The sequence below is a fragment of the Thermothelomyces thermophilus genome, chromosome 2, assembly GCF_000226095.1.
Source record: "Thermothelomyces thermophilus ATCC 42464 chromosome 2, complete sequence".
NCBI classification, from domain to species: Eukaryota; Fungi; Ascomycota; class Sordariomycetes; order Sordariales; family Chaetomiaceae; genus Thermothelomyces; species Thermothelomyces thermophilus.
The window spans coordinates 2,185,110-2,206,628 of NC_016473.1; the positions used below are offsets into that span (position 1 = coordinate 2,185,110).

General features: G+C 57.9%; 3 protein-coding genes across 3 annotated transcripts; 1 reads left to right on the forward strand and 2 right to left on the reverse strand.

Moving 5' to 3' along the window:
• Nucleotides 1-4,429: 4,429 nt before the first annotated feature.
• On the forward strand, nucleotides 4,430-7,102 carry MYCTH_2301118 (uncharacterized protein). Its single transcript, XM_003661531.1, has 4 exons — nucleotides 4,430-5,372; nucleotides 5,439-5,576; nucleotides 5,669-6,360; nucleotides 6,440-7,102. Exons 1-4 carry the CDS (start codon nucleotides 4,783-4,785, stop codon nucleotides 7,060-7,062), a joined length of 2,043 nt encoding a protein of 680 aa, XP_003661579.1. The 5' UTR covers nucleotides 4,430-4,782; the 3' UTR covers nucleotides 7,063-7,102.
• A 6,858-nt stretch (nucleotides 7,103-13,960) lies between these two features.
• On the reverse strand, nucleotides 13,961-17,237 carry MYCTH_2301123 (uncharacterized protein). The gene is made up of 6 exons (XM_003661532.1): nucleotides 17,175-17,237; nucleotides 16,393-16,845; nucleotides 16,088-16,258; nucleotides 15,899-15,964; nucleotides 15,302-15,792; nucleotides 13,961-15,151 (listed from the first exon to the last, which is right to left on the reverse strand). The coding sequence occupies exons 2-6, from the start codon at nucleotides 16,773-16,775 to the stop codon at nucleotides 14,103-14,105; spliced, it is 2,160 nt and encodes a 719-aa protein (XP_003661580.1). The 5' UTR covers nucleotides 16,776-16,845; nucleotides 17,175-17,237; the 3' UTR covers nucleotides 13,961-14,102.
• A 914-nt stretch (nucleotides 17,238-18,151) lies between these two features.
• MYCTH_2301126 (uncharacterized protein) lies at nucleotides 18,152-21,196 on the reverse strand. The gene is made up of 2 exons (XM_003661533.1): nucleotides 19,142-21,196; nucleotides 18,152-19,073 (listed from the first exon to the last, which is right to left on the reverse strand). Exons 1-2 carry the CDS (start codon nucleotides 21,048-21,050, stop codon nucleotides 18,274-18,276), a joined length of 2,709 nt encoding a protein of 902 aa, XP_003661581.1. The 5' UTR covers nucleotides 21,051-21,196; the 3' UTR covers nucleotides 18,152-18,273.
• Nucleotides 21,197-21,519: the final 323 nt, after the last annotated feature.

Sequence of the window (21,519 nt, forward strand, 5' to 3'; positions counted from 1 at the left end):
GCCGTCGCCCGGGTGCGTTGCTGAACGAAGCTAAGGTGTCGGAACGCTCGAGATAACCGACTTTCCAATGTTGTCTGGAAATGAAAAATGCAACAAGGCAATTATTTGCGAAGGTGGTGAGGTGTGTGTACTGGTATCTTGGTTGGAGCAACCCCAACCCCCAGGTTTGATGTGCCTTGCGGAGTTCCTTCCGGCGTATCTTGGAGGTTCCCTGGAAAGAAGGCGCTAAGATCGCCATACACTGCCGTCTGAATTTGTGATCGGTGGCAGCTTGTGCGCTCTTTCCTTGCATTCTCTCCCATCCTTACTTCCTTCCCTTCATACCTCGTTTACTGTGCTCTACGGAGTATGCCAAGGTCTAGTACTAGTAAGCAATTGAAGCCACATAATCATTCGAGGTGTTGTCGAGTCACAACTCGACGACGACTCAGCACTTCCAAACAGCTTTCCACATTAGGAGTCACCTTGGCAGCTATGGGCCGCATGCGCTCAAGTTGCCATCCCAATGCGGAAGTCCAACGAGCTCGATCGCCAGGCAACATGCCCCTAATCGAAGCCCTCTCAAACTGCTGGCCATGACGCGAATTTTCTAAGCTTCTTCCATCGGCCGCCACTCAATTTTCGTCGCGTTTCCATCAACTCGACAATAGGCCTCGGTGCGTATACCTGCTGGTACACATGTAGATGTCCTCGCTCGCGACGAGCATGATATATGCGCCAGCTCAACTAACTGCTCGCTAGGCAGATCTCCGGCCGGAACCGAATAACGCAGGACGGAGCTGTCGACTGTGTGCTTGCGTTGTTCAGGCTACCGTGACACAGCATCCCATTTACCGGGAATCCTTACACAGCACGCTACGAAGTACCTAGGTCTCAGTAGATCAAACCTTCAGGTTCACACGTCCATCCAGGCCCGTTTCAATCTCAGCGCGCCGTTGATCTAGTATGCGGGGCTGCTACTCTGCCTGATGCAGTCCCCTCTATCAGAATGACGAGTTACCGGTCGCCGGTCTTTTGCTACTTCGGGACGATACAGCAGAGTCGCTTTGAGCACGCCCTCAACAGCGTATCGAGCTGCCCGAACCGACCAACTCCCGAGCCTTGCAGCCCAGGTTTTAGCGTGACCAAATTGACGGGATGCGAGAGCGGACGCTTAGCGATAGACAAGCACACACGGCCGCGCAGGAAAGCTGTTCCACAGGGGCATATCGAGACGAGCAGTTGCGTCGCCTGGCGATCTGTGCAGAAGCGGAGCAGGGTTTGAAGTTCTGTGCGCTCTGCTCGAAAACGCGTCGAGAGAAGGGAAGCCTTATACGGAGTACAGTACGTGTAACTACGAGGTACGGATACTCTTCGGGCGAGATTTTGCTCTTGGGAAGCCGCTTTCTCCACCTGTCGCTCCTGGCATCTCGCTGCCGCGCCGGCTGGCCGGTCTGTCGTCCTGATATCGTCTGGGGCGCGTTGCGTCAGGCTGCACTGCTGGCCCCCAGAGGCTTCAACCCCTGTGCTCAGACGAGAGATGCGAGCATCATCCCTGACGGGAGAGAAGGCTCAAACGACGCACGGTCTCCGATCTCAACTCTCGGCTACTACGCTAGCTAGCCACACCCCGAGGAGTAGGCCAGTGGTGGAAACTTGGGAAGCTTCCACCGTTGGGAGCCACACTCGAACCCCAGACACCCTTGCCGCCTTGCTTGGTCGACGCCTGTTTCGCGCCCATTGTTTCGTCCATTGCAACCCTCTGGATGCACGACACCTTGCCCATGGCCCGCTTACCACTGTACCGAGTCGGGTAGAGTTACACCAGACCCCACCGCAATCCGTCTTCCTCTGCTGAACTGGGGGCTTGGGTGGACATCAGCGCGGCTTGCTCGGCGCTGCTTCCCACCTCTCCGACGGGCCCTGTTTCTGACGAGATACGACGCCGTCAGCTCTTTCCCCGGACGCCTTGCTCGCTCCCCTGCCGTGTCGGCATTGCTTCGGGCGGGATTGCGCACAAGGAATAGCACGAACGACGGCGTCGCCCGCGCTTGTGTCAAAGGCAGCCCGCCCACCACTGCCGCGACCCAACCCAACCCGGGCTCTCAGGGCTGACGTCCGTGTTTGTATGTACGCAGTATGTAAGGTATGTATATATGTACATACATACATACATACTAGTACATACAAGAACGCAGAACCAGCTACCATAAGCGCGTGCTGCCGCCCGCCCGACCCCCCCCCCCCCAGTGGTGTTACAAGTCCCGTGTTGGAACTCGTCCACGCCCAAGTCGAGACGGAGAGCGCGTCTGCCATCTCTTCAGATTCACACCGCACCGTCGCCTACTCGTACACCTCGTCCCCCATTGCCCAGCTCGACATAGCCGTTCTCTGGGCGTTAACGGTAAATCCCTCGATGCAGGGCTACCAGTCCCAGGCTAAAATCCTCAGGCACTGGACGCTACCGTTCGGAGCTGAGGCACAACCAAGCCGCTAACCACCTTCCTAATCGGCGCAGTACACGGCTGCATACCACCGTGGCCATGCTGCTACACAACCTCGCCTTGACCTCCTCCGCTCTTGAGCCACTTCCTTGGTTCAAATGCCGGCAAGGACAGAATCTACCCGCATGCCGCTGGCCTCCTAACTTCTACCTTATCCGTTCAACTTGGGCTGAGGTTTCGATAGAGGTTTGCCCCTCCTCGGCTTCACTACCGCCAGTTTCAAACTATGGTTGCAGTTTTGTGCGCCTACTGCCCCGATCTTACCAGCCGTGCATGTTTGCGTACTGCGTACTGCGCACCCGCCGGCTTCACCCCCTGTCGCTTTGGTGTCCGATCTGCGTTCACGGTCCCCGCCCTCACTGGGACCACGGATACCCCTGCCTTGAACATCAAGTTCCGCGATTGGCTCGAGTTCAACGAGAGTACAGCAACGGGCCATGCTTTCTTCCGTGGAGACGAAGCAGCAGAGGTTACGTGGAATCAGGGCCAATCAGTGAACCCCTTAAACCCTCCAGCCGAAATGCCATGCCCACCTCTCCTCACAATACGCCGTATGTTCATACAAGTGCATACAATACTCCGTCACTGCTGGTTTAGAAGGGCTGTGGCTGGGCCTGGCATGCGCAGTATGCGGTATGTTGTCCGGCGGCCAGATCAGTCTGAGGAAGTAACGAGGCCGAAACTGCGTGAGGAAGCCCCTCGAGCCAATACGCTGAACGGGCTTGTCTCGCCTTGCTTGACATGAGGTGCCGGATGTGTGCGTGGGCGCCGCTGGTCTGACTTGGCTCTCGCTTCCTCCGAGCTGTTGTCATGCACGCACACGCAGTACGTCCTGGCAACTCATGCTCGAGTTCCTGCAGACCGCTACATACTACTCACCCATTCTCTTCGCTCCTCTTTCGGCCGCCGACCCTAACTGCCTGCTCGACTGGCTCAGCATGAATGCTTCTCGGCCGGTTCTTGGTTGGCTCTACCAAGTGTGCGTGCCATCAGTGGCTTCAGTCCGTTTCATCGAAGCCCTTGTCCGGCATTAGCCATTCAGCCGAGAGATCATGTCTACACTAGTCTAGTTCTCGCTATAGCCTTGCTGCGCATAGCAGACGCAGTGGAAGGCCGAATCTCGATTGCGGGAAGGGTGGCCCAGCCCGTCTCATCTCCCATGATCCCCATATTATTATAACGGATCCCCGTAGTCCGCGGCTTTCGTCTAATCGAGGCGTCCGCCCCGAGAACCACCCTGGACAAGCCGCCGTTATAGCAGGCGCCTGCTGTCAGGTACCAGGTACCCGTCTACCACGGGGGACCCCAGTCATCGTTACCGTTGCCCGTGCAAACCCTGCCTTGCTGTCGAATGCGGCGTCGGTGCTGCTCCGTTGTGAAGTACGTGCAGGACGTTCTCCGCCGCTACTGATCCCACCTCCATCCCACCTTGAGAACAGGGGACCAAGGGAGCGGGCCTTAATACCACCAAGGACAGCCCTCAAGAGCATCATAACTCCCGGGTCTATTCCTTTCTCGAGAATATTCACCGGAAAACCGGCTCCGCCACGGATTGCTTCACGCACCCAAACTCACACAAAAGATATTTCTCCTGTTCCTGGACCTCAGTCCCAACCAGAAACCTTCCCCACTTTGTTGGTCTCTGACTGTCATTACATCCAAGAGACGACCCTCGATCGACGGTGACCCAGATCAACATTGCCTCCGGGGTCACTTCAAACCTGGCGCGAATCTTGGTGTTTCTCGGTACGACGCACTCACGCACTTTACCCCGAGGAATTTCCTCTCGATCCGACCTGTTGTCGCTCCCCGCGCCGCAGCTTGTGCTGTTTGATCTTCGGCGAGGCCCTGGAAGGCCATTGACAAAGCCCCAGCGACTGCCTCCTCAACCTTCCAGCACGTACTCGTTTGTCTATCGAAGGGCCACGGGGAGAATCTCCGCTAAGAACCGGCCACGAACTAGATTCGCGGCCTCTGGGAGTGTCAAGCTTGCCTCGTTGGTGTTGCCGACGGTGATGTTCATCCGCGGCTCCTGATTTTTTGTACACCAACTCCAACAATCGCTCGCTTCTCTCACCACCTCGTCACTCGCTTTCCCGGTCCGTCCAGTAAAGATTACCTTGCACAACCGAGGCGATCTTTTAACCCTCGTTATTTGCTGGAGACGCCTCGAAACCTCGCCGACCATCGAAACAAAGCGTTCCAAATGCTTGTTACCAGGCACGCCGCTACGGAGCAGAATTCTTGGTCCATAAGCAAGTTCGAACCCGCCTTTCGCAAGTCTGCGGAAAGATCACGCATGTCGAACAACTTCGACACGGTGACACAGTCGGACTGGCAGGGCCAGTACTCATTCCTCCCGCCGGGGGACAACACCATCTTTTCGCAGCCGTATGAGCATGTGGCAAGCTCGACAGAGAATGCAGAGTCACCGGCGCAGCCGCGAACGGTGGTTGCACCGAGTGAGGCGCCCAAAGCAGAGGGTTCCCCGCTGGGTCAGCGTCTTGACCCGCTCGGTTTACGACAGACAAAGCAGCCGTCGCCGATCCCAGAGCAGCCAGAGAACCAGGAAGAACAGTGTCCGTCCAAGGCACCCGAACTGACACATGAGGAGTCAACGACCTCGACCGAGACCCGCGACGTGTCTCTAGGGTCGAACCCCCTGAGCTCAGTGTCATCGGCTCCGGGGCAAGGCTCTGAAGCGGGGGCCCCGAGCCAGTCGGGTAACGAGGGGCAACCCGCCGCCGTGAAGGAGGAGGAGGAGGAGGAGGAGGTTGTGGAGGACGAGGAGATGGCAGAAGGGGGGGAAGGGGGGACCGAAGCGCAGCCTCAGCAGCCACAGACAGCGGCCGAGCGAACTGCGCAGCGGCGCAAAATGAAGCGCTTCAGGTACATGCCCTCGGGGCGGACTTGTTTCCCGGAAACTGGCGAACAAAAGGCTGATCTTGTCTCCAGGCTTACTCATCAACAGACGAGATTTTTGATGAGCGAGTTTGCTAAGCAACCGCATCCCGATGCCGCTCATCGCGAGCGCCTCTCGCGAGAGATCCCGGGCCTTAGCCCACGCCAGGTACAGGTGTGGTTTCAGAACCGGTAAGTGTGCTGGCCCTGGGTTGGAGTTTGCGCTCCCCGGGGGGGGGGAGGGGCCGTTGGTCGACTCTGCGGAATGCTGACATATGAGCCAGTCGCGCCAAAATCAAGCGCCTCACCGCGGACGATCGCGAGCGCATGATGAAAATGAGGGCGGTCCCGGAGGATTTTGACAGCCTCAGTGCGCTCCACTCGCCGTACGGCGCCGTTCACGCCCTCGGGACACCCATTACGTCGCCTGTCGACCTTGGCGGATCTTCGTACGCGCCTCTCATGGTGGATGTAAGGAGGCATGACGGCGACGAGCACCTGTCCCCCACCGGCCTGAGTCCGGCGTTTGGAAATATAGGTTTCGGCCACTCGGCAGGACTTGGCACACCAGATATTCTCTCGCCCATCTCCCCTACCTCTACTGACCGGTACGGCTACCCGAGCCATCTCTCGACCACGCCGCTGAGTGCCGGGCCAAGGACGTCCAACCCGTTTGCAAGGCAGGCAAGCCTGGACTCAGGAATGCAGATGCACAACGCCCACTCCCGACAACAGATCCGACCGCTGCAGCCTCTCCAGCTTCGCGACACCATGACCAGATCGCGCTCGGACAGCCTCCAGTCGCCATTGCGTTCGAGCATGTCGTGGAAGGGCGACGCGATTGACTACACGACCTACCAAGGGGGAAATCCTTCGTCACATCTGGGAAGTAGGCAGCACAGTATCTACCACCAAGATCAGGTGGGCGGCAGCTCAGCTGGTGGCTTGGGCGCCTACGAGTCGGGCAACTATTCCGGTAGGTTCTCCTTCTCAGAAAATGTCAAGTTCAAAGCCAAGCGTGGCTCGAGGGTACAGGAGCTAACCGTGAGTTTCAGCTTCGGCCGTGCAATCGCCGGCTCATTATTCGGGCTTTCAATCCTCCAGCTTGCAGGCGAGCCAGCAGCGGAACTCGCGGTTGAGAGCTGCGTCTGCCTCCTCGCTCCCACTCGGCTTAGATCTGCGGACACAGTTCAGGTCCGCCATCGGGTCCGGCGGCGGTCTACCAAACTCGACACAGTCTCCAGGTCCGCGGACGGCTTCGACCCCGCAACTGGGCGGCGTCTCGTCCGGCTTCACGGGCAGCTTCCCGTCGACGCCTCTCACGGCACCCGTCGACTTCTCCTTGCCCAGGTCATCCGCCGCGTACCGAACCTCGACCACCGACTACTCGATGCCCCAGATGAGCGCCCCTATCGCGCCTCCAAACGACTTCTCGCAAGCCTTCCAGGCCAGCATGTCGAGCCCGAGCGCGAGGACACCGATGAGGGATTCCTTTGGCGGCGGCGGCGGCGGCGGCGGCGGAGGGGCCGGGCCGCTGGGGCTGGGGCCGCAGAGACAGGGTCCGGGAGATCGCAGCGACGACTACTCGGACCCTCTGGGGATGAAGCGGAAGCGCAGCTTCACGGGGCCATTACCCGCCACGACGGCCGGCGCTGGCGCTTACGGCAGCACGGCGTGAAACAGAAATGACGATATCCTTTTTGCTTCTTTTTTTTCTTTTTTTTTTTCTAGTTCCATGTTGACAAGAGGGCACCACACTACACACGTCGGGTGCAGGCCATGAGAGAGGGAGACCAGGCCCGGCATCCCTTCCGTTGCATTGTGTTACCACCGGCGGCCCTCCTTCGATTCGTTACTTCTGACTGGACACCAAGATACCCAATTTGTTTCCCGCTGGTTTGAGCTGGAGTGTCTCTGCCCATGAAGTCTGTCTTGTATGACGGAAGCGCCAGACGGCTCCGAAACAAACTTGCATTTTCAACTACGAAGTGGCAAAGCACAAATCCCCTCAAAACTGCGGTTCTTTCCAACCAACCTTGTTGTTCGGATCTTCTTGTTTACTTATTTTCCTCTTTTGCCTTCTGTCACTTGATCCTTGTGATATATCGGGAGCGGTTGAACTCCAGTTTTGGTTGTGGGAGGAAGGATCAACTTGACTTCTCTTTTGTCTCTTCGAATACGGATCGGATTACCAGACACTCCTATCATCATGTTTCTACGACCGGGCGAAATGGCTACTGACGATACGGGCGAATTCTAACACATGGTCTTATCACGGGGGAAAAAAACAAAGTCAAACGCTGATGATTGGGATGACTGGGTCGGTGGTGGGAGTATGCTTGCATGGTGTGGCTTGGGTGATCGTCTTGGACGGAGAAGTGCTGGGCTTCCGTCATGTTTCTTTTATTGTTGTGTGGCGAGGGATAGGGGGAGACAAGCCGCTAGAGTCTTCAACCCTTCCATCAACGCGACAACTACCCGTGTACGTGTACATAGTTGGACAAACAAACCTTGGACTCCTTGTAAGTTTGGCCCTTTGGTCTGTTATTTTCGCCTGCATTCGATCCCCCTATCCTGAAAAGCTGCGAGGCTGGACAAACTTGGTCACCCTACTTCGGATCGGTGGCCCTCCGTCCCGCCTCCTTTGGGATCACGCTCTTTGTTTCGTCAGGCCCAAGACTCAGAAGGAAAAAAAAAACTGCCGAAACCGAAGAGGCACACGTTGGGTTGCAACGGCTTCGCGCAGTCCACTAACGTATGATGAGCCTCGATCCGGCAACCAAGAAAGATGCACCGGCCACAGTGTGCAGAAGACAGATGAGAAGAGGGGTTTGTTGACGGCATCTCCCGGGCTTGATCCAGGGCTGCGCGTCTCAACCAGTCAGGTCGACTTGGAGGAGGAGAGATGCGAGGTGGGACAACAGGAGGGCGTGACATGCGTCCCGGAGTCTCGCATCAGGCGCTGCCCGCACTATGATGCATGCTAATACACCGCACTAGCAGACGGCAGCGAGGTGGAAACTCTGCAGCTTGCCCATGCAGCAAGTGAAGGGGGAAGGGGAAGGGGGGGAGGGGCGAGCAACTTCTTCTTTCTCATTTGCTGCGAGAGATTTGATTGCGGTGCAGAAAAAAAGAAGGAGGAAACAGACAGGCATGTCCATACATACATACATGGCACCTTGGCTGGACCCATTCCCGGTAACGATCGCCTCCGAAATGGAGCAACATTTGCCTTGGGTCCCTCTCCCGACTTGCACGGTTTCAACTCGCCGAGGGACCTGTTTGCCGGCTTCTTGCTGTTGCTGGCTTCCAGGGAACCCAGGCCCGTCTTTGTGAACCTCGCTCGAACACTCGGAACTGAGGAAATAGACTGCTGAGCGGTATCGAAGGCTCTTGTGATAGCTTAGGTGTTTCATCCCTCCATCAGAAGGCGTTGCCGTGGGGGCTCTGTTTGGTACCGCAAATGGTTGGCTGCCACTGGAGACGGCCACGGCCTCATTTCGGTCCGCGCCCGGTCTCCCGTCCCGTTGTCGAGGCAGATGGATTGTATGCAGGTACGGAAGACGGAGTGACCAGAAAGCTTCTTATGCAAGTACACGAGATATGCCTAACGCATGCAATAAAACCGCGCAATGCCGTTTAGTCCATGATAAAACATCATTCAAGCCACCAACGTTAACGCTAGTGTAATCTCAGCCAAGGGGGGGGAAGGGGGTTGTCACCGTTACCTCCAGCACTAGCGGTGCAAACTGCTACCCCGACCCCGCCCCGAAGCTTATTACGACCTTGGGGGTGCTGGTAGATCGGAGTGTGATCCATCCACTCCAAAAGTGTATCGGGATTAATCCGTACCGGTGGACGCTGGTACGCTAGAGTGCCCGCCAGACTCATGGATGTCATGGCCAGCCTGCGACAATCATTTGGCACACATCTCTTGTCTCGTTCGGCGGAACATCTGGAAGGCTTCCATGTTAGGACATGTCTTGGACGATCAGCCGTCGACAACGGCTGACGCTGCAGCCGCCCGACCGTGCCGTCCATGCGCAAACTGAAACCGGGCGTCAAAAGGGGGGCTTTTCTTGACAGAAGTAATCCGTAGCAGCACTTCGTAAGACTCCCGTCCGCGAAATCGCGGGGAAGCGATTGGCTTGCTGCCCGCCTCGTTGGCAAAGTCCGGGGAAAGGCTCGATCGGAAAATAAGGCAGATTAAAAAAACGTGCGCCGTCATTGCGTGCGGAATGGAACGCCGGCGCTGCCTGTGATTGGAACGACTCCTGGATACAGTCTTCGGGATGCACTGCAGGGTGGAGGGCGTTGGGAGATTGCGACGTTGAATACAGCCTGTTGCTCATCAGCCTGCTTCGACCTTGACCCTGGCCGGGATTGCTGGATCGAGGATTAGTGTAGAACTCACTCCAAGAGCCGGGGATGCGGAGACTCGTTCTTTCGTTCCCCTAGATCGGTCCATGCAAATGCCGGCTGATCTTGCCCATTGCGGAGCAGACCGGTCCCGGGACCCTCTGCGGCCATGCCAGGTTGGTCGAAACTCTCCAGAGACGGGGGGCGGTGCCAGGAGTCGCCTCTGCATGGCCGAAATGATCTTCAGTCGACTAGACTTCTCTGGACAGGACGCTCGGAATCACAGATCCCAGTATCCCAATTCGTACATATACAGCGCTTGGTCGGACAGAACCATGGCTATGCGTACGCATGCACCTTCTTGAAGCAATGAAGGAGCCCGTCTGACCATAGACTCATCCGCACATCCACTGGCCCGTACTCCGTACCCTACGCAATCCGGTACGAAGTAGGCCAAGCAAGCTTCGTAGCGCGGGCCCAAGGCCCAAGGGTGCGGGACACAGCGGACGAGGGCTCCCCCCAGCCACCCGAACGAGAGAGCCCGAGGCCGCCACAACGGCTAGTCGGCCCTGTGCCGCGTTGTCATGGGTGCTGCGTAACGTCGGTATTTACACTGCGCCGTACCACGGTATATCGGCGGCCAGGTCTTTCAGCCTTGCAACCCCGTGTCGGCATCATTGAGCAGGGTAACCTGGCGCTTGAAACCCGGAGAGAGAAAGCGTACGAGAAATCACACCAAACGTACATACGCAGGATGGAAGTTGGTGTCTTCTCTGGCGACGTCAGCAGGGACTGCGCACATGCGGGGTTTCTCGCGAGGTAAAATTTGCATCTCGCAGCGCACGCTTACGGGTAGCTCTTAGCGATTAAGCGAGGTTGTAAGACAAAGGCCTCTTGTGGGTTGTATGGCAATCACCGATCCGTCTGCGATGCGGTCGCCGACAACAAAAAAGGCAGTAAGCGCTGCATCGACTCGGCCGTGTCAAATTCTCTATGGGCAGTACTAGGCAAAACGGAAAAAGAAAAAGGAAAAAAGAACAGGGTTGATTTTATATCCGGGGCTCGGACGAAGCTCTGCGAGAGCCAGTTGCCACTCTGGGATTCAGTTGTAGGCTGTTCTCTGATGAGATATCATCTCGCGGTACCGAGAGATGCAGAGGAAGCAATGGGTCAAGCGCAAGCTGCGAAACGAAACGATCTGGACCCACCTCGTACGATCACCCCGCCAGGGTCCCCGTCGTGCCTGCTTTTGGCTGCCGAACACGCACCGACCATTACGGAGTAGGCAAAGCCATTGCCGGAAAGGGTAAGAGCGAAGCTTGACAGGAAGCTAGTGTAAGAGGCATCACCACACCTTCCTTCCACGCGCATCGAGGAGGGCTGCACCTTGTTTTTTTTGTTTATCTACCAACCCAAGGAAGGAAAGCACCACTTTCGAATCGTTGAAACCATTATCTCTTGCTCTCCGGCAAGTCACAAAAAAGTAAAAAGTCGTCTCCTGTGCAATGACTTTTCTCTCAGAACAGCGCTCCAACCCCCACACACCGGCGAGGGACAATTGCAGCCCACTGAACCGCGCAATGGTGAGTTCGAAAAAGCTTCCAGGACGAGCAAATGACAAAAAGTAGTTTGGTGCGCGGCCTCGAATGGTACAGTGGAACGGCCTCTGTCACAGCCGAACCTTGGGCCTGCAACGTCACCGCACAAACGACCAAATACCGGTACCGATGGGTTCTGTGGTGCCTGGCCCGCTCCTCGGGACATCATCTGCGAGCCGAGACGAGTCTCGCCCGGCCCAGTCCAGCCAGCACCCCGAGGGCGCCGTGCTCAACAACAAGAAGCAGCTCCAAGGAAAGAAATTCGCAGCGAGATGCGGCAAGCGTTACTGTACACGCGGGTACCCGACTTGGCTGCACACATTCCTGCCACGCCCCCCGGATCTCTTACGTGTGCATTGCCAATACTGTCTTCTGTGGCCCATTTCAGTTTCTTCTGTGGCTCCCCGTAACCCACGACCTTGTTGTGCGGTCTCCTGGTTCAGGGTCAATATACATCTCGTTCGGCTAAATTATCTGCGTCCTTGTGTTGGCTTGGAGTCGACTGCTTTCCCCATGGGGCCAACCTCGCATTTCTTGGCTCTGTCGACGGAAGCCCCGACCTGTTTGAAATGCTGCGGTTCTCCGCGAGCTTTGACAACATCGCTATTCCATTGTCGGGCAAGGGGCAATGACGGGGTCCGCTTCCTAGAAGGGTCTTTGGAGCTCGGTAGCCATCAAGTCGGCATAGAGACCCCGGGAAAGCTGAACAGCTTTCCCAGAGGGGGTTCGGATGAGCCCAGGTGGAAAGGGAGCCAAATCGAAACGCGCACCAGCCTGATGCATTCAAAACTGGCACAGCTGCTCAATGTGCCACGGCAATACGCCTCACGACAGGGAGCTGGGTGATGTGAAGGGAGAAAAGACGCGCCAATCCAGTCCGCACTCTCCGGTGGAGCAACACGGAGAACTGGGTTTTCGCCAGATGAGCAGGAGCATCTAGTGGAAAATGACCGAAGTGATTCGGCAGTGTCGAACGCCTAGAACCTCGAGGCCATTCCCTGTCCGGTCTGATGGCTCAGTACAGATTACATCAAGCTAAACTCGTCAGACAAAGCCAGCTTCCGTTCAGCCCTTGGAAGACCTTTCTCCTCCCGGAGCGTTTCGTCCATTGTTGGTGTCGATCCTGGTAATGGGAAGGGCGGCTTCACTCTTGACTTCGCATGCCCCCGCCCGAGCCGTCGATATGAGTGGTCGGGCCAAGGTCCAGTTGCGGCCCCAGCATGAATCCTCCCGGTGGCCATATGGTGTTGATGCAGTGAGCAAGGACCGGATTTTCGGCTTTCTGAGGAATGATGGACTCTGCATTAGCTCACCCAACAGAGACGCCAGCGCGAGGGACTCGTTGAGCCTCCGGGACTCACCCTGCCTTGCAACACTCTCGACCTTTGCATTTCCTCTTTGTTGGACTGCATGAGTGGTGATGTATCACCGCCAGCTGGTCAATCATTGGGGACAGCGTGATACCGTCGGAAGAGAAAGCCGACACGGTGCAGCGAGGATTCCAGCCACCAAGCAAGCTGTTCCGTTCATGTTCAGGTGCCGTGGATGGGCCAACCGGTCCGTGGCCACTGCCTAGCCATTCAAGGGTTGCATTCCGCCCTGCTGGAGGTGGGTTGCTAAACTGTAGAGGTGAGCAGAAGTACCAGAGACTTGTTACCGCCATCAGGCCAGCCCGAGGCCTCTTTGTGGGGCCTTGAGAGGGAGTAGTCGCAGTATCCACTGCAGCAACCAAGTTTCCTTCTTACAACGATCGGATTTTGGCATTGGACAACAAGCCCCTTTGCTGGCTCTCCTGGAAGGCCATGCCTACTTGGCCAACATGCCTTCAGAGCGACAGACGTAGGGGAATTCCTGGCAGGATACCGATGCATGGACGATCAAGCCTTATCGATGAGATATTGCCCAACAGATCTATTTACATTTATAGGTATTGATTGAATCTACAAATTAAGCCAGTGTGCTTCTTCCTGGCTTGCAAGGAATAGACACGGCCGGTTAATAGGCCATGCCGCTCTTGTAGGGCACTGCTGGGCCCCAGCAAGTCCCTGGAGGCAATGAAGATGAGGCTCGGCCAGCGGTCGGCCTTTGTATTGAGTGATGAGGATCAGCATTCGCGAAGCTTCGTTAGGCTGTAGACGCAATTCCAAGCCGCTGCCCTGTGCAGAGAAGGATATTGAAGCAGCTGCCTCGCCAACCTCAAGTAGATCGCTGGCCGCCCTGTCTTCCGTTCACTTAGACGACCTCGTTTCTCTCTGTCCTCGCGTCCTCAGAATTCCGTGCCTCAGAGTCTACGCTGACGGGGAGCGCTCCAGAACTCGGCAAGTTCAACGCCTCGATGGCGGCTCCGAGATGTGCAAAAAAAAAAAAAAAAAAAAAAAAAAAAAAAAAAAAGGTCCGAGGAGTCTCGACCGCCCCTTCGCTACCAACGAAGACCGGGCGGGATCACGGCAGGGAAGTCGGGAGCTCGCCGGTGATTAGCATTCGGTTCTCGGGGAAAGGGGGCACGCAAACATCCCGCAAATGCGATGCCTGTGAACACAAGACCGGTACACAAACGCCTCTATTATACGACGAAACACCGCCGACGCCCCGCAGGGGAAGTCGACAACAGAGAAACCCGTCCGTACCGTGCCGGGGTGAAAGCATGCCGGCGAGACGAAACGACGACGACAACGACAATGCCAGGCCCGGGCCGAGACTACCGTTACTACTGGACTGCCTTTTCCTGGCCCGGCCCGACTCTCTTTACACACTCTCTTCTCTAGACGCTCTCATCACGATGTAGCGTGCTCAGACGTCTCCTCATGCCCGCCGACCGACTCTCTCCGAGCTCCGCAAGATCCTCGTCACTCCGCACATCGCCATCGTCGCCACGGCCATGGCCACGGCCACGGTCACGGTCCGACTCCTCCCTTTCCTTCCCCCGCTTCTCCGTCTCGTCGCCCGACCCTGGCTCGCCACCGGGCACATCATCCAAGAAGACAGAATCATAGCCATGAGAACCACCGCCGCCACGACCATCCTCATCCCCGCCGCCGCCGCCGCCGCCGCCTCCTCTGCCGCCGAACGTGCCGCCGACGCTCTCCATGGTGAAGGGGCTCGCCGTCGGCTCGTCCAGCACGTCGAGCTCCTCCCTGGTCAGCCAGCGGGGCAGGACGAGGGCGCGGAGGGGGATGAGGGCGAAGATGAAGACGGGGAAGCCGACGGCGGCGACGGTCTGGGTGATGGCAAAGGTGGCGGCGAAGGCGAGGAGCTCGACGGCGACGAAAGCCCAGACGGCGGCGCGGCGGACGCCCTTCTGACGGCGACGGAGCGGGTGACCGGGCGGTGTCAGGGCGGCGTCGCGGAAGAGGAAGAGCAGCTTGGCCGTGATGCCGTTGGCCTCGAGGGCCTGGAAGCCCATGATGAAGAAAAGGCCGGCGAGGACGGCCTGCGGGATGAGGTGCAGGACGGTGAGCAGGGGTCCCGTCATGGCGACGAGGGTCAGCAGGCCCTGGGCGAGGTTGGAGACGCGCTGCTCGACGACGTAGGCGGCGCGGAGCCGGAAGCCCTTGGTGGCGCCGGAGGAGGAGGAGGGGTTGTTGTCCGTGTCGGACGAGTCCGGGGAGACGGAGGAGGAGCCGGAGGGGACCACCTCGGTCACGCAGAGAGACTCGGTGTGGAAGGGGGCCTGCGGGATGAGACCGTTGGGGAAGGGCAGGCCGAGCAGGCCGGCCACGCCCGTGGTGAGGCCGAGGAGAAAGAGGTCCCAGTGGAAACCGGCCGGCTTCTTAAGGGGGAATTCGGTCCCTTGGGCGATCAGGGAGGATACTGTGGGAAGAGAGAAGGCTCCCGTTAGATATGTTTGGGATAAAAAAAAAGGAATGAAACCGGACGGCGGGAAGTTGGGGGGAAAAGTGGGAAATGGGGAAAGGGGGAAAGGGGGAAAGGGGGAAAGGGGGAAAGGGGATGTGTTCGAACCGTTGTGGTCAAACCAGAAGAGAATGGTCAGGAGAAGAGCGAAGGGTATGGCGATGAAGATGTCGCGGACCGGGATGTCCCAGAAGTGGATGAACCAACCGCGATCGGACACGGTCGGCATGTACGCGATTCCCGTCGGCAGGGTCTCGAGGGAGACGTGCTTCATCTTGCCCATGTGAACGAAGCCGGTGAAGAAGACAAGGGTCAGAGGAGTGCCGTAATCCTTGAGGAAGACGCGCACGGGGTGCTTGAACAGGCTGCTCCGGCCGAGCTCGCCGCAGATGTAGGCGACACCGAAGACGCACAGGGCGACGACAACGGACAGGTAGAAGGGCTCATCGTCGCCGAGGGTCTCGAGGATCTGGATGCCCTTCTGCAGGTAGATGAAGGCGACGTAGAAACCGAAAATGTCACAGGGGAAGCGGGTCACGTAACGCAGCCAGTTGCATGAGTTGGTGACGGCCAGGATCCAGTGAAAAACGAGAGACCATCTGGCCAGCAGTTAGCACCGAGACAAGCAGCCAGCAGTCCGACTGGTCGGTCCGGTCCGGTGTGCAGTGTCGGGCCGTGCAGTTTTGGTGCGACGAGGGTACTTACAAACCGATCCAGCACATGAAGGCCAGGTAGTTAGTGCCGGTTGGCATCATGATGTCGTAAACGGTACTAGTGGAGGCGCCCTCCGTCAGCGAAACAGGCCTTCGAGGATGACATAGAGACGAGAAAAAGGAGAAGGGAGGGAGAAAGGGGGGGGGGGGAAGGGGAGGAACAGGCGGAGGGCAGACTGACTAGTTAAACACGGTGATGGGCCCCGTGACGCCGACAATGACCAAAGGCTGACAGGCCAGGACAGAAAACACCACGGCGCCCAACACGGACGCGAGCAGCACCTCGTTGACGCCGTACTGCATGCTGGTCTTGTTGAACATATCGAGAGAGAAGGCCAGCGCGGGGAGGATGCTGCTCCCAGTCATCGAGCGTCAGCATTAATCGCCATCATCAACGACAACAATATTGGCAAACAACAAGAACAATGCAGACCCCTCGTCCAATACAGGACTCGAGGTGCTGGGGGGGAAACAGAAAAAACTGACTTTGCAAAGAACATGTACACGGTCGCGGGAACGACGCGGTAGTTCCACGCGTCGGTCCAGTCGCTGAGGTAGTAGGGCGCCCTCTTGCGGACGTCATTGACCATGCCCCGGAAGAGGTGGATATTCCACCAGGGGTCGTGTTTCGGCGGGCTCCGGCGACGTTGTTCCGCGGCCGGCTCCGATCCTCCGACGGCAGCGGCGTCGGCGGAGGAGGAGCCGGAGTCGTGTCCCAGGCGGCGGGAAACCCCGGCCCCGGGCGAGCGGACCCAGTCGCGGATGCGGAGTCCGGCACCCGGGCGGTCCTGCCGGCGGCCCGGATCGTTCGTCGTTGGCAGGGTAGGGCCGGCGCCGGGTCCGGTGTGTTTCTCTGATGTGGAGGCCATGGCCGAGTCCGGAGTTCGGGAGTTTCGGGGGCTTTTGTTCCCTTGAACCCAGACAGGCAGATGTGTCCGTCTGTTTGTCCGTGTTATAGGTGATACCTTCGGTAAGAATTAAAAAAAAAAAATAAAAAATAAAAAAAAAAGGGCTGCCTTTGGGCTTGCCAGGCGCAATTAGTGTAGATGGATGGCCCTGTCTTGTTGCCGCCGTGTCGATCTTTCACGTTCTGCATCGAGCGTAATTCATCCTGAACACCTCGATCTTTCGAAATGCTGTCTTTCCAGAGCAGCGGGAGAGAGGCATATGCACGAAAATCAATGTTTTCACATGCACACGCTGACTTCCGACCCGAATGAAGGCAGTTCAGGCGAGGCAAGAAGAAAAAAGATCGTCATCAACCTTACCTTGGTCCTGTCGCATCTCGGCAGCGGCGTACACTAAAGAGCAGCAGCAGGGGGCGAGCCGGATCCACAACAGGCCGTAAAGGGCGACATGGCGCAGCGTACACTACGGATTAGTGTAAAGTGCAGAGATCGACACTAGTGCCGTTTTCCCGACACCGATTTCGATAATTCAAATATGTAAGGAGTAAAGGGAGATATGCATTGTTCTGCTCGGTATGGTGTTGACGGCGCTGTCAGATTCCTGGCTTTTTTTTCTGCACGATGGAGTGAAAAGCAGGAAAATAGAGTGCAAAAAAGGAATGGCGGATGGCGGATCTCGGTCCTCCCACTCCTCCCCTCCCTCTCTACCCGGTACCTGCCTTATCTGCCTTACTGTATGTACATACACACATGACAGCACACCTACCTGAGGCACCAGAGTTAGGTTCCTGAGGTACCTGAGGTATCTACATGCATGCTATTGTATGTACATATGTTAGGTACATTAAGGTACCTTAGAAACCCTTGATGCCGAATCGTGAGTTGCTGACTACACCCAAAGAGGTAAGAATAACCACGGGCATACGACACAATCAGATCCGTTCATACATCCTTTCTCTACACTAAACAATTACAAAGGAAACTCCGACGTCGAACAATATCGTACAGTACTCGACACTTGCTGGAGCACACTCCCCCGTCTATCTACATCCCGCACACCGCCTTGCTTGCTTGCCGCCAGCGGAAGAAAGCCAAAGAGGCCATGAAAAGCAGAAGAGAGAAGAGAATGAACAGGAGAAACAGTGGCCTTTGTTGTAACGCAGCTTGCTCTTCCCTTCCCCACACCCCCCCTTTCTTGCTGCATGCAATGCGCCATACCTATTGATACAAAACAAAGCAAGTGCGAGTTGAGTAGGTTCTCGAGACGGGGAACAAGACAGGATCAGATAGATCCAATCGGACAGACAGATACCGACGATGGTATGGTCCATCTGATTTCCCATCTATCCTTATTCTCTTCTTCTCTCCCCCCCCTTTTTTTTCCCCGCCCTCTCTGCCCCCCACGTCTTTCTTTCCTTCTTCTCCTATCGCATTCTCGCGATCAAACCACGCGGTCGTCTCACCTCTCGCCCTCGGTCGGTGGCGTCTTCTTGTCCTCGTCCAACAGCGTCGACGACTCGTCCGTGTTCTCCGTAGGGAACGGCGGCGGGGCGCTCTTCTCGCCGTGGCGGTTGTCAAAGAACTTGGAAAACTCCTCCTTCTCCGGCCACTCGCGGGGTCCCAGCAGGCGGACGAGGTCGTCGCGCGTCAGCATCTCCTTGCGCAGCAGCTCCTCGGCCACGATGCCAATCTCCTTCTTCTTGGCCACCAGCAGGTCCTTGCACTGCTTGTACGCCTGGTCGACGATGCGGCGCACCTCGGCGTCGATGGCCTGGGCCGTCGCCTCGGCAAACGGCTTGTGCAGCTGGTTCTGGTCGTTCTCGTAGTGCAGCGGGCCCAGCTTCTCCGACATGCCCCACTGCGTCACCATGGTGGTGGCCATGCGCGTCACCTTCTTGAAGTCGTCACTCGCGCCCGTCGTGACGGTCGGGAAGTGGAGCTCCTCCGACACGCGCCCACCCAGCGTCATGGCCATGCGGTCCATCAGCTGGTTGGTGTTCATCAGGTACGCGTCGCTCGAGGGGAGGTACTGCGCGTACCCCAGCGCCCCCTGCCCGCGCGGGATGATAGACACCTTGAGCAGCGGGTCGGCCCACCGGAAGTACCAGCCGCAGATGGCGTGCCCGGCCTCGTGGTACGCCACCGTGCGCTTCTCCTCCGGGCTGAGCACCAGCGACTTGCGCTCGAGACCGCCAACGACGCGCTCGATGGCCTGCTCGAAGTGGATCATTTCGACGCTGGACGCATTGGCCCTGGCAGCTACAAACGTTTAGTTAGTCACACCATCCGAGGATAGATTTCCCGAATGCAAAGCAAAACGAGCATACCGATAAGCGCGGCCTCGTTCACGGCGTTGGCAATGTCAGCGCCGGCGAAGCCAGGGGTCAGGGCAGCGAGGCGCCCGGTGAGGTAGTCCATGTCCTCCTTGGTAAGGACCTTCTGCAGGTGCACCTTGAAGATATCCTTGCGGCCCTTCATGGTCGGCCTGTCGATGTGAATGTGCCTATCGAAGCGCCCGGGCCGCATCAGCGCCTTGTCAAGAATGTCGGGCCTGTTGGTGCCGGCAAGGACGACGACCTGCTCCGTGGTGTTGAAACCATCCATTTCCGTGAGGATCTGGTTCAGCGTGGCCTCGCGCTCGTCGTTGCCGCCGCCCCGGAAGCCGCCGCCCTCGGAGCGGGACTTGCCGATGGCGTCAATCTCGTCAATGAAGATGATGCAGGGCGCGTTCTTGCGCGCCGTGGCAAAGAGGTCTCGGACGCGGGACGCACCGACACCGACAAACATCTCGACAAACTCGGAGCCGCTCACGGTGTAGAAGGGCACCTGCGACTCGCCCGCTGTCGCCTTGGCTAGCAACGTCTTGCCGGTGCCGGGAGGACCTGAGAGGATGGCGCCGCGGGGGATCTTGGCGCCGAGCCGCTGGAACCGCTCGGGCGTCCTCAAGAAGCTGACAAACTCCATGATCTCGGTCTTGGCCTCGTCCATGCCCGCCACGTCGGAGAACTTGACCTTGACGGCGGCGTCGTGGTTGAACATCTTGGCCCTGCTCTTGCCGAATCCGAACATGCCGCTGGAACCTCCGCCCATGGTGCCGGCCCGGCGCGAGAGCCAGGCGAGCAAGCCGACAATCATGATGGTCGGGCCGAACGCCATGATGAGGTTGGCGGCCATGCCCTCTTGGGCGTAGCTCACCGGTATCCTCTCGTTGGGCGGAATGCCGAGCTCGTTCTGGGCCTCGTCCAATCGCCTCTCGAAGGCGTCGACAGAGCCGATGGAGAAGTAGTAGACAAAGTTCGGGTTCGCTGCCTGGGAGTCGGGATACATAGCCCGGACAGCGTCGCGGTTGAGCTCAACCCGCACCCGCTTGTCGGCTACCACGAGCTTCTGGACCAAGCCCCTGTCCAGGAAATTCTTGCGCAACTCTTGCCAAGTGATCTCGCGAGATGTCTCGGAGGAGAAGAACATGGAGTAAAAGGGGTAGAGCAGGGCCGCGCTGATGGCCCAGGTCAGCGCGTCAGACCCGTCGAAGCGGCGGGGTGGTTGCTGCTTGCCGCCCCCTTGCTTCTTCTGCCCCTGCTGGTTTCCGGATTGCTGTTGTTGTTGTTGTCGCTGCTGCTGCTGCTGGTGTTGTTGTTGATGTTGCTCCCCTTCCGTCCCTTGCTGCCGGTCCTGGCCCGCCTCCTTGTCCTCCCCAGGCTTGTTCGAGGTGAAGTCCGGTACGTTGCCTTTCTGTGATCTCTCATACGCATCGATCTTGGAGGCAATCTGGTACGCTATCCTGGGGATTCTCAAAGCGTCCCTCATGGTGAGCTGGCCATTCATCTTGGACCGCAGGATATCCCGGAGCTCCACTGGCACGCCGACCTCTGTAGCGTCCTTGAAGATGTCCTCTAGCTCAGCCCTTTGCTGCTTTGAGGGAAGGAGTGCCAAGATGGAGGTGAGCTCGGCGTATTCCTCCTGGGTCAGGCGGACAAATCCTGGAGGCGGCTCCCGCCGGGGCGGGGGCGTCGGCTGGTTTGATTTCCCTGCGTCATCCTGTTTTTTCGGCGGCTGGTTCGGTGGTTCGTTCTCGCCATCGGGTCTCGGTGAGTTGGTCGAGTTGTATCGAGTGGAGAGGAGGGTCGCGGCCGGTGCTGTTTGGGGGAAGCGGGCAGCCCGAACTGCTGGTCTTGCTAATGGCCTTAGTGGCAGCCTCGAGCAGCGCGCCAGCTGGCGGGTTGAGGTGCGAAACATGGTCGCGCAATGGTTGTTGGGAAGGGTTGGAGGAGGGTATCGTGAGGCAGTGGTCGGGCGAGGTGGCGTGCGTGCGTGCGTGCTTTCGTGCGTGCGTGCGAAAGGCAGAGAGGCAAGCAGTTGACTCTCGTGATTCCGATATTGCGGGTCCTCTGGAATTGCTCCGCCAACCTACAAAAACCGTCTTCTTGTCTTCTTCTCTTCTCTTCTCTTTGTCGCCCACCGAATCTTCCTTGGGCTCCGTGCCCTACTACCACACGCCCTGGCGATCGCGTTGTCGCCGCCGCTTATTGTCAGAGTCGACCGGTTGGTTTGGTGTGCGTCGTCTCGTTCGGTTTCAACCACGGCCGAGTCGGAAAATCCCAGGCGTCAAATGGATGACGCCCTTGCACGCGGCGGGAAAGGCCGCTGGGGCCAATTGGACCGACTAGTCTAGAAACGGTTAGTTCAAAGTCACGTGTCACTGGGG

Coding starts and splice junctions, on each gene's coding strand:
- MYCTH_2301118 (XM_003661531.1), top strand. CDS start 4,783: ATGTCGAACAACTTCGACACGGTGACACAGTCGGACTGGCAGGGCCAG. Junction 5,373..5,438: donor CGCAAAATGAAGCGCTTCAG/GTACATGCCCTC, acceptor TCTTGTCTCCAG/GCTTACTCATCAACAGACGA. Junction 5,577..5,668: donor CAGGTGTGGTTTCAGAACCG/GTAAGTGTGCTG, acceptor CATATGAGCCAG/TCGCGCCAAAATCAAGCGCC.
- MYCTH_2301123 (XM_003661532.1), bottom strand. CDS start 16,775: ATGGCCTCCACATCAGAGAAACACACCGGACCCGGCGCCGGCCCTACC. Junction 16,259..16,392: donor GTGTACATGTTCTTTGCAAA/GTCAGTTTTTTC, acceptor GACTGGGAGCAG/CATCCTCCCCGCGCTGGCCT. Junction 15,152..15,301: donor CTTCTGGTTTGACCACAACG/GTTCGAACACAT, acceptor CTCTTCCCACAG/TATCCTCCCTGATCGCCCAA.
- MYCTH_2301126 (XM_003661533.1), bottom strand. CDS start 21,050: ATGTTTCGCACCTCAACCCGCCAGCTGGCGCGCTGCTCGAGGCTGCCA. Junction 19,074..19,141: donor GAACGAGGCCGCGCTTATCG/GTATGCTCGTTT, acceptor AAACGTTTGTAG/CTGCCAGGGCCAATGCGTCC.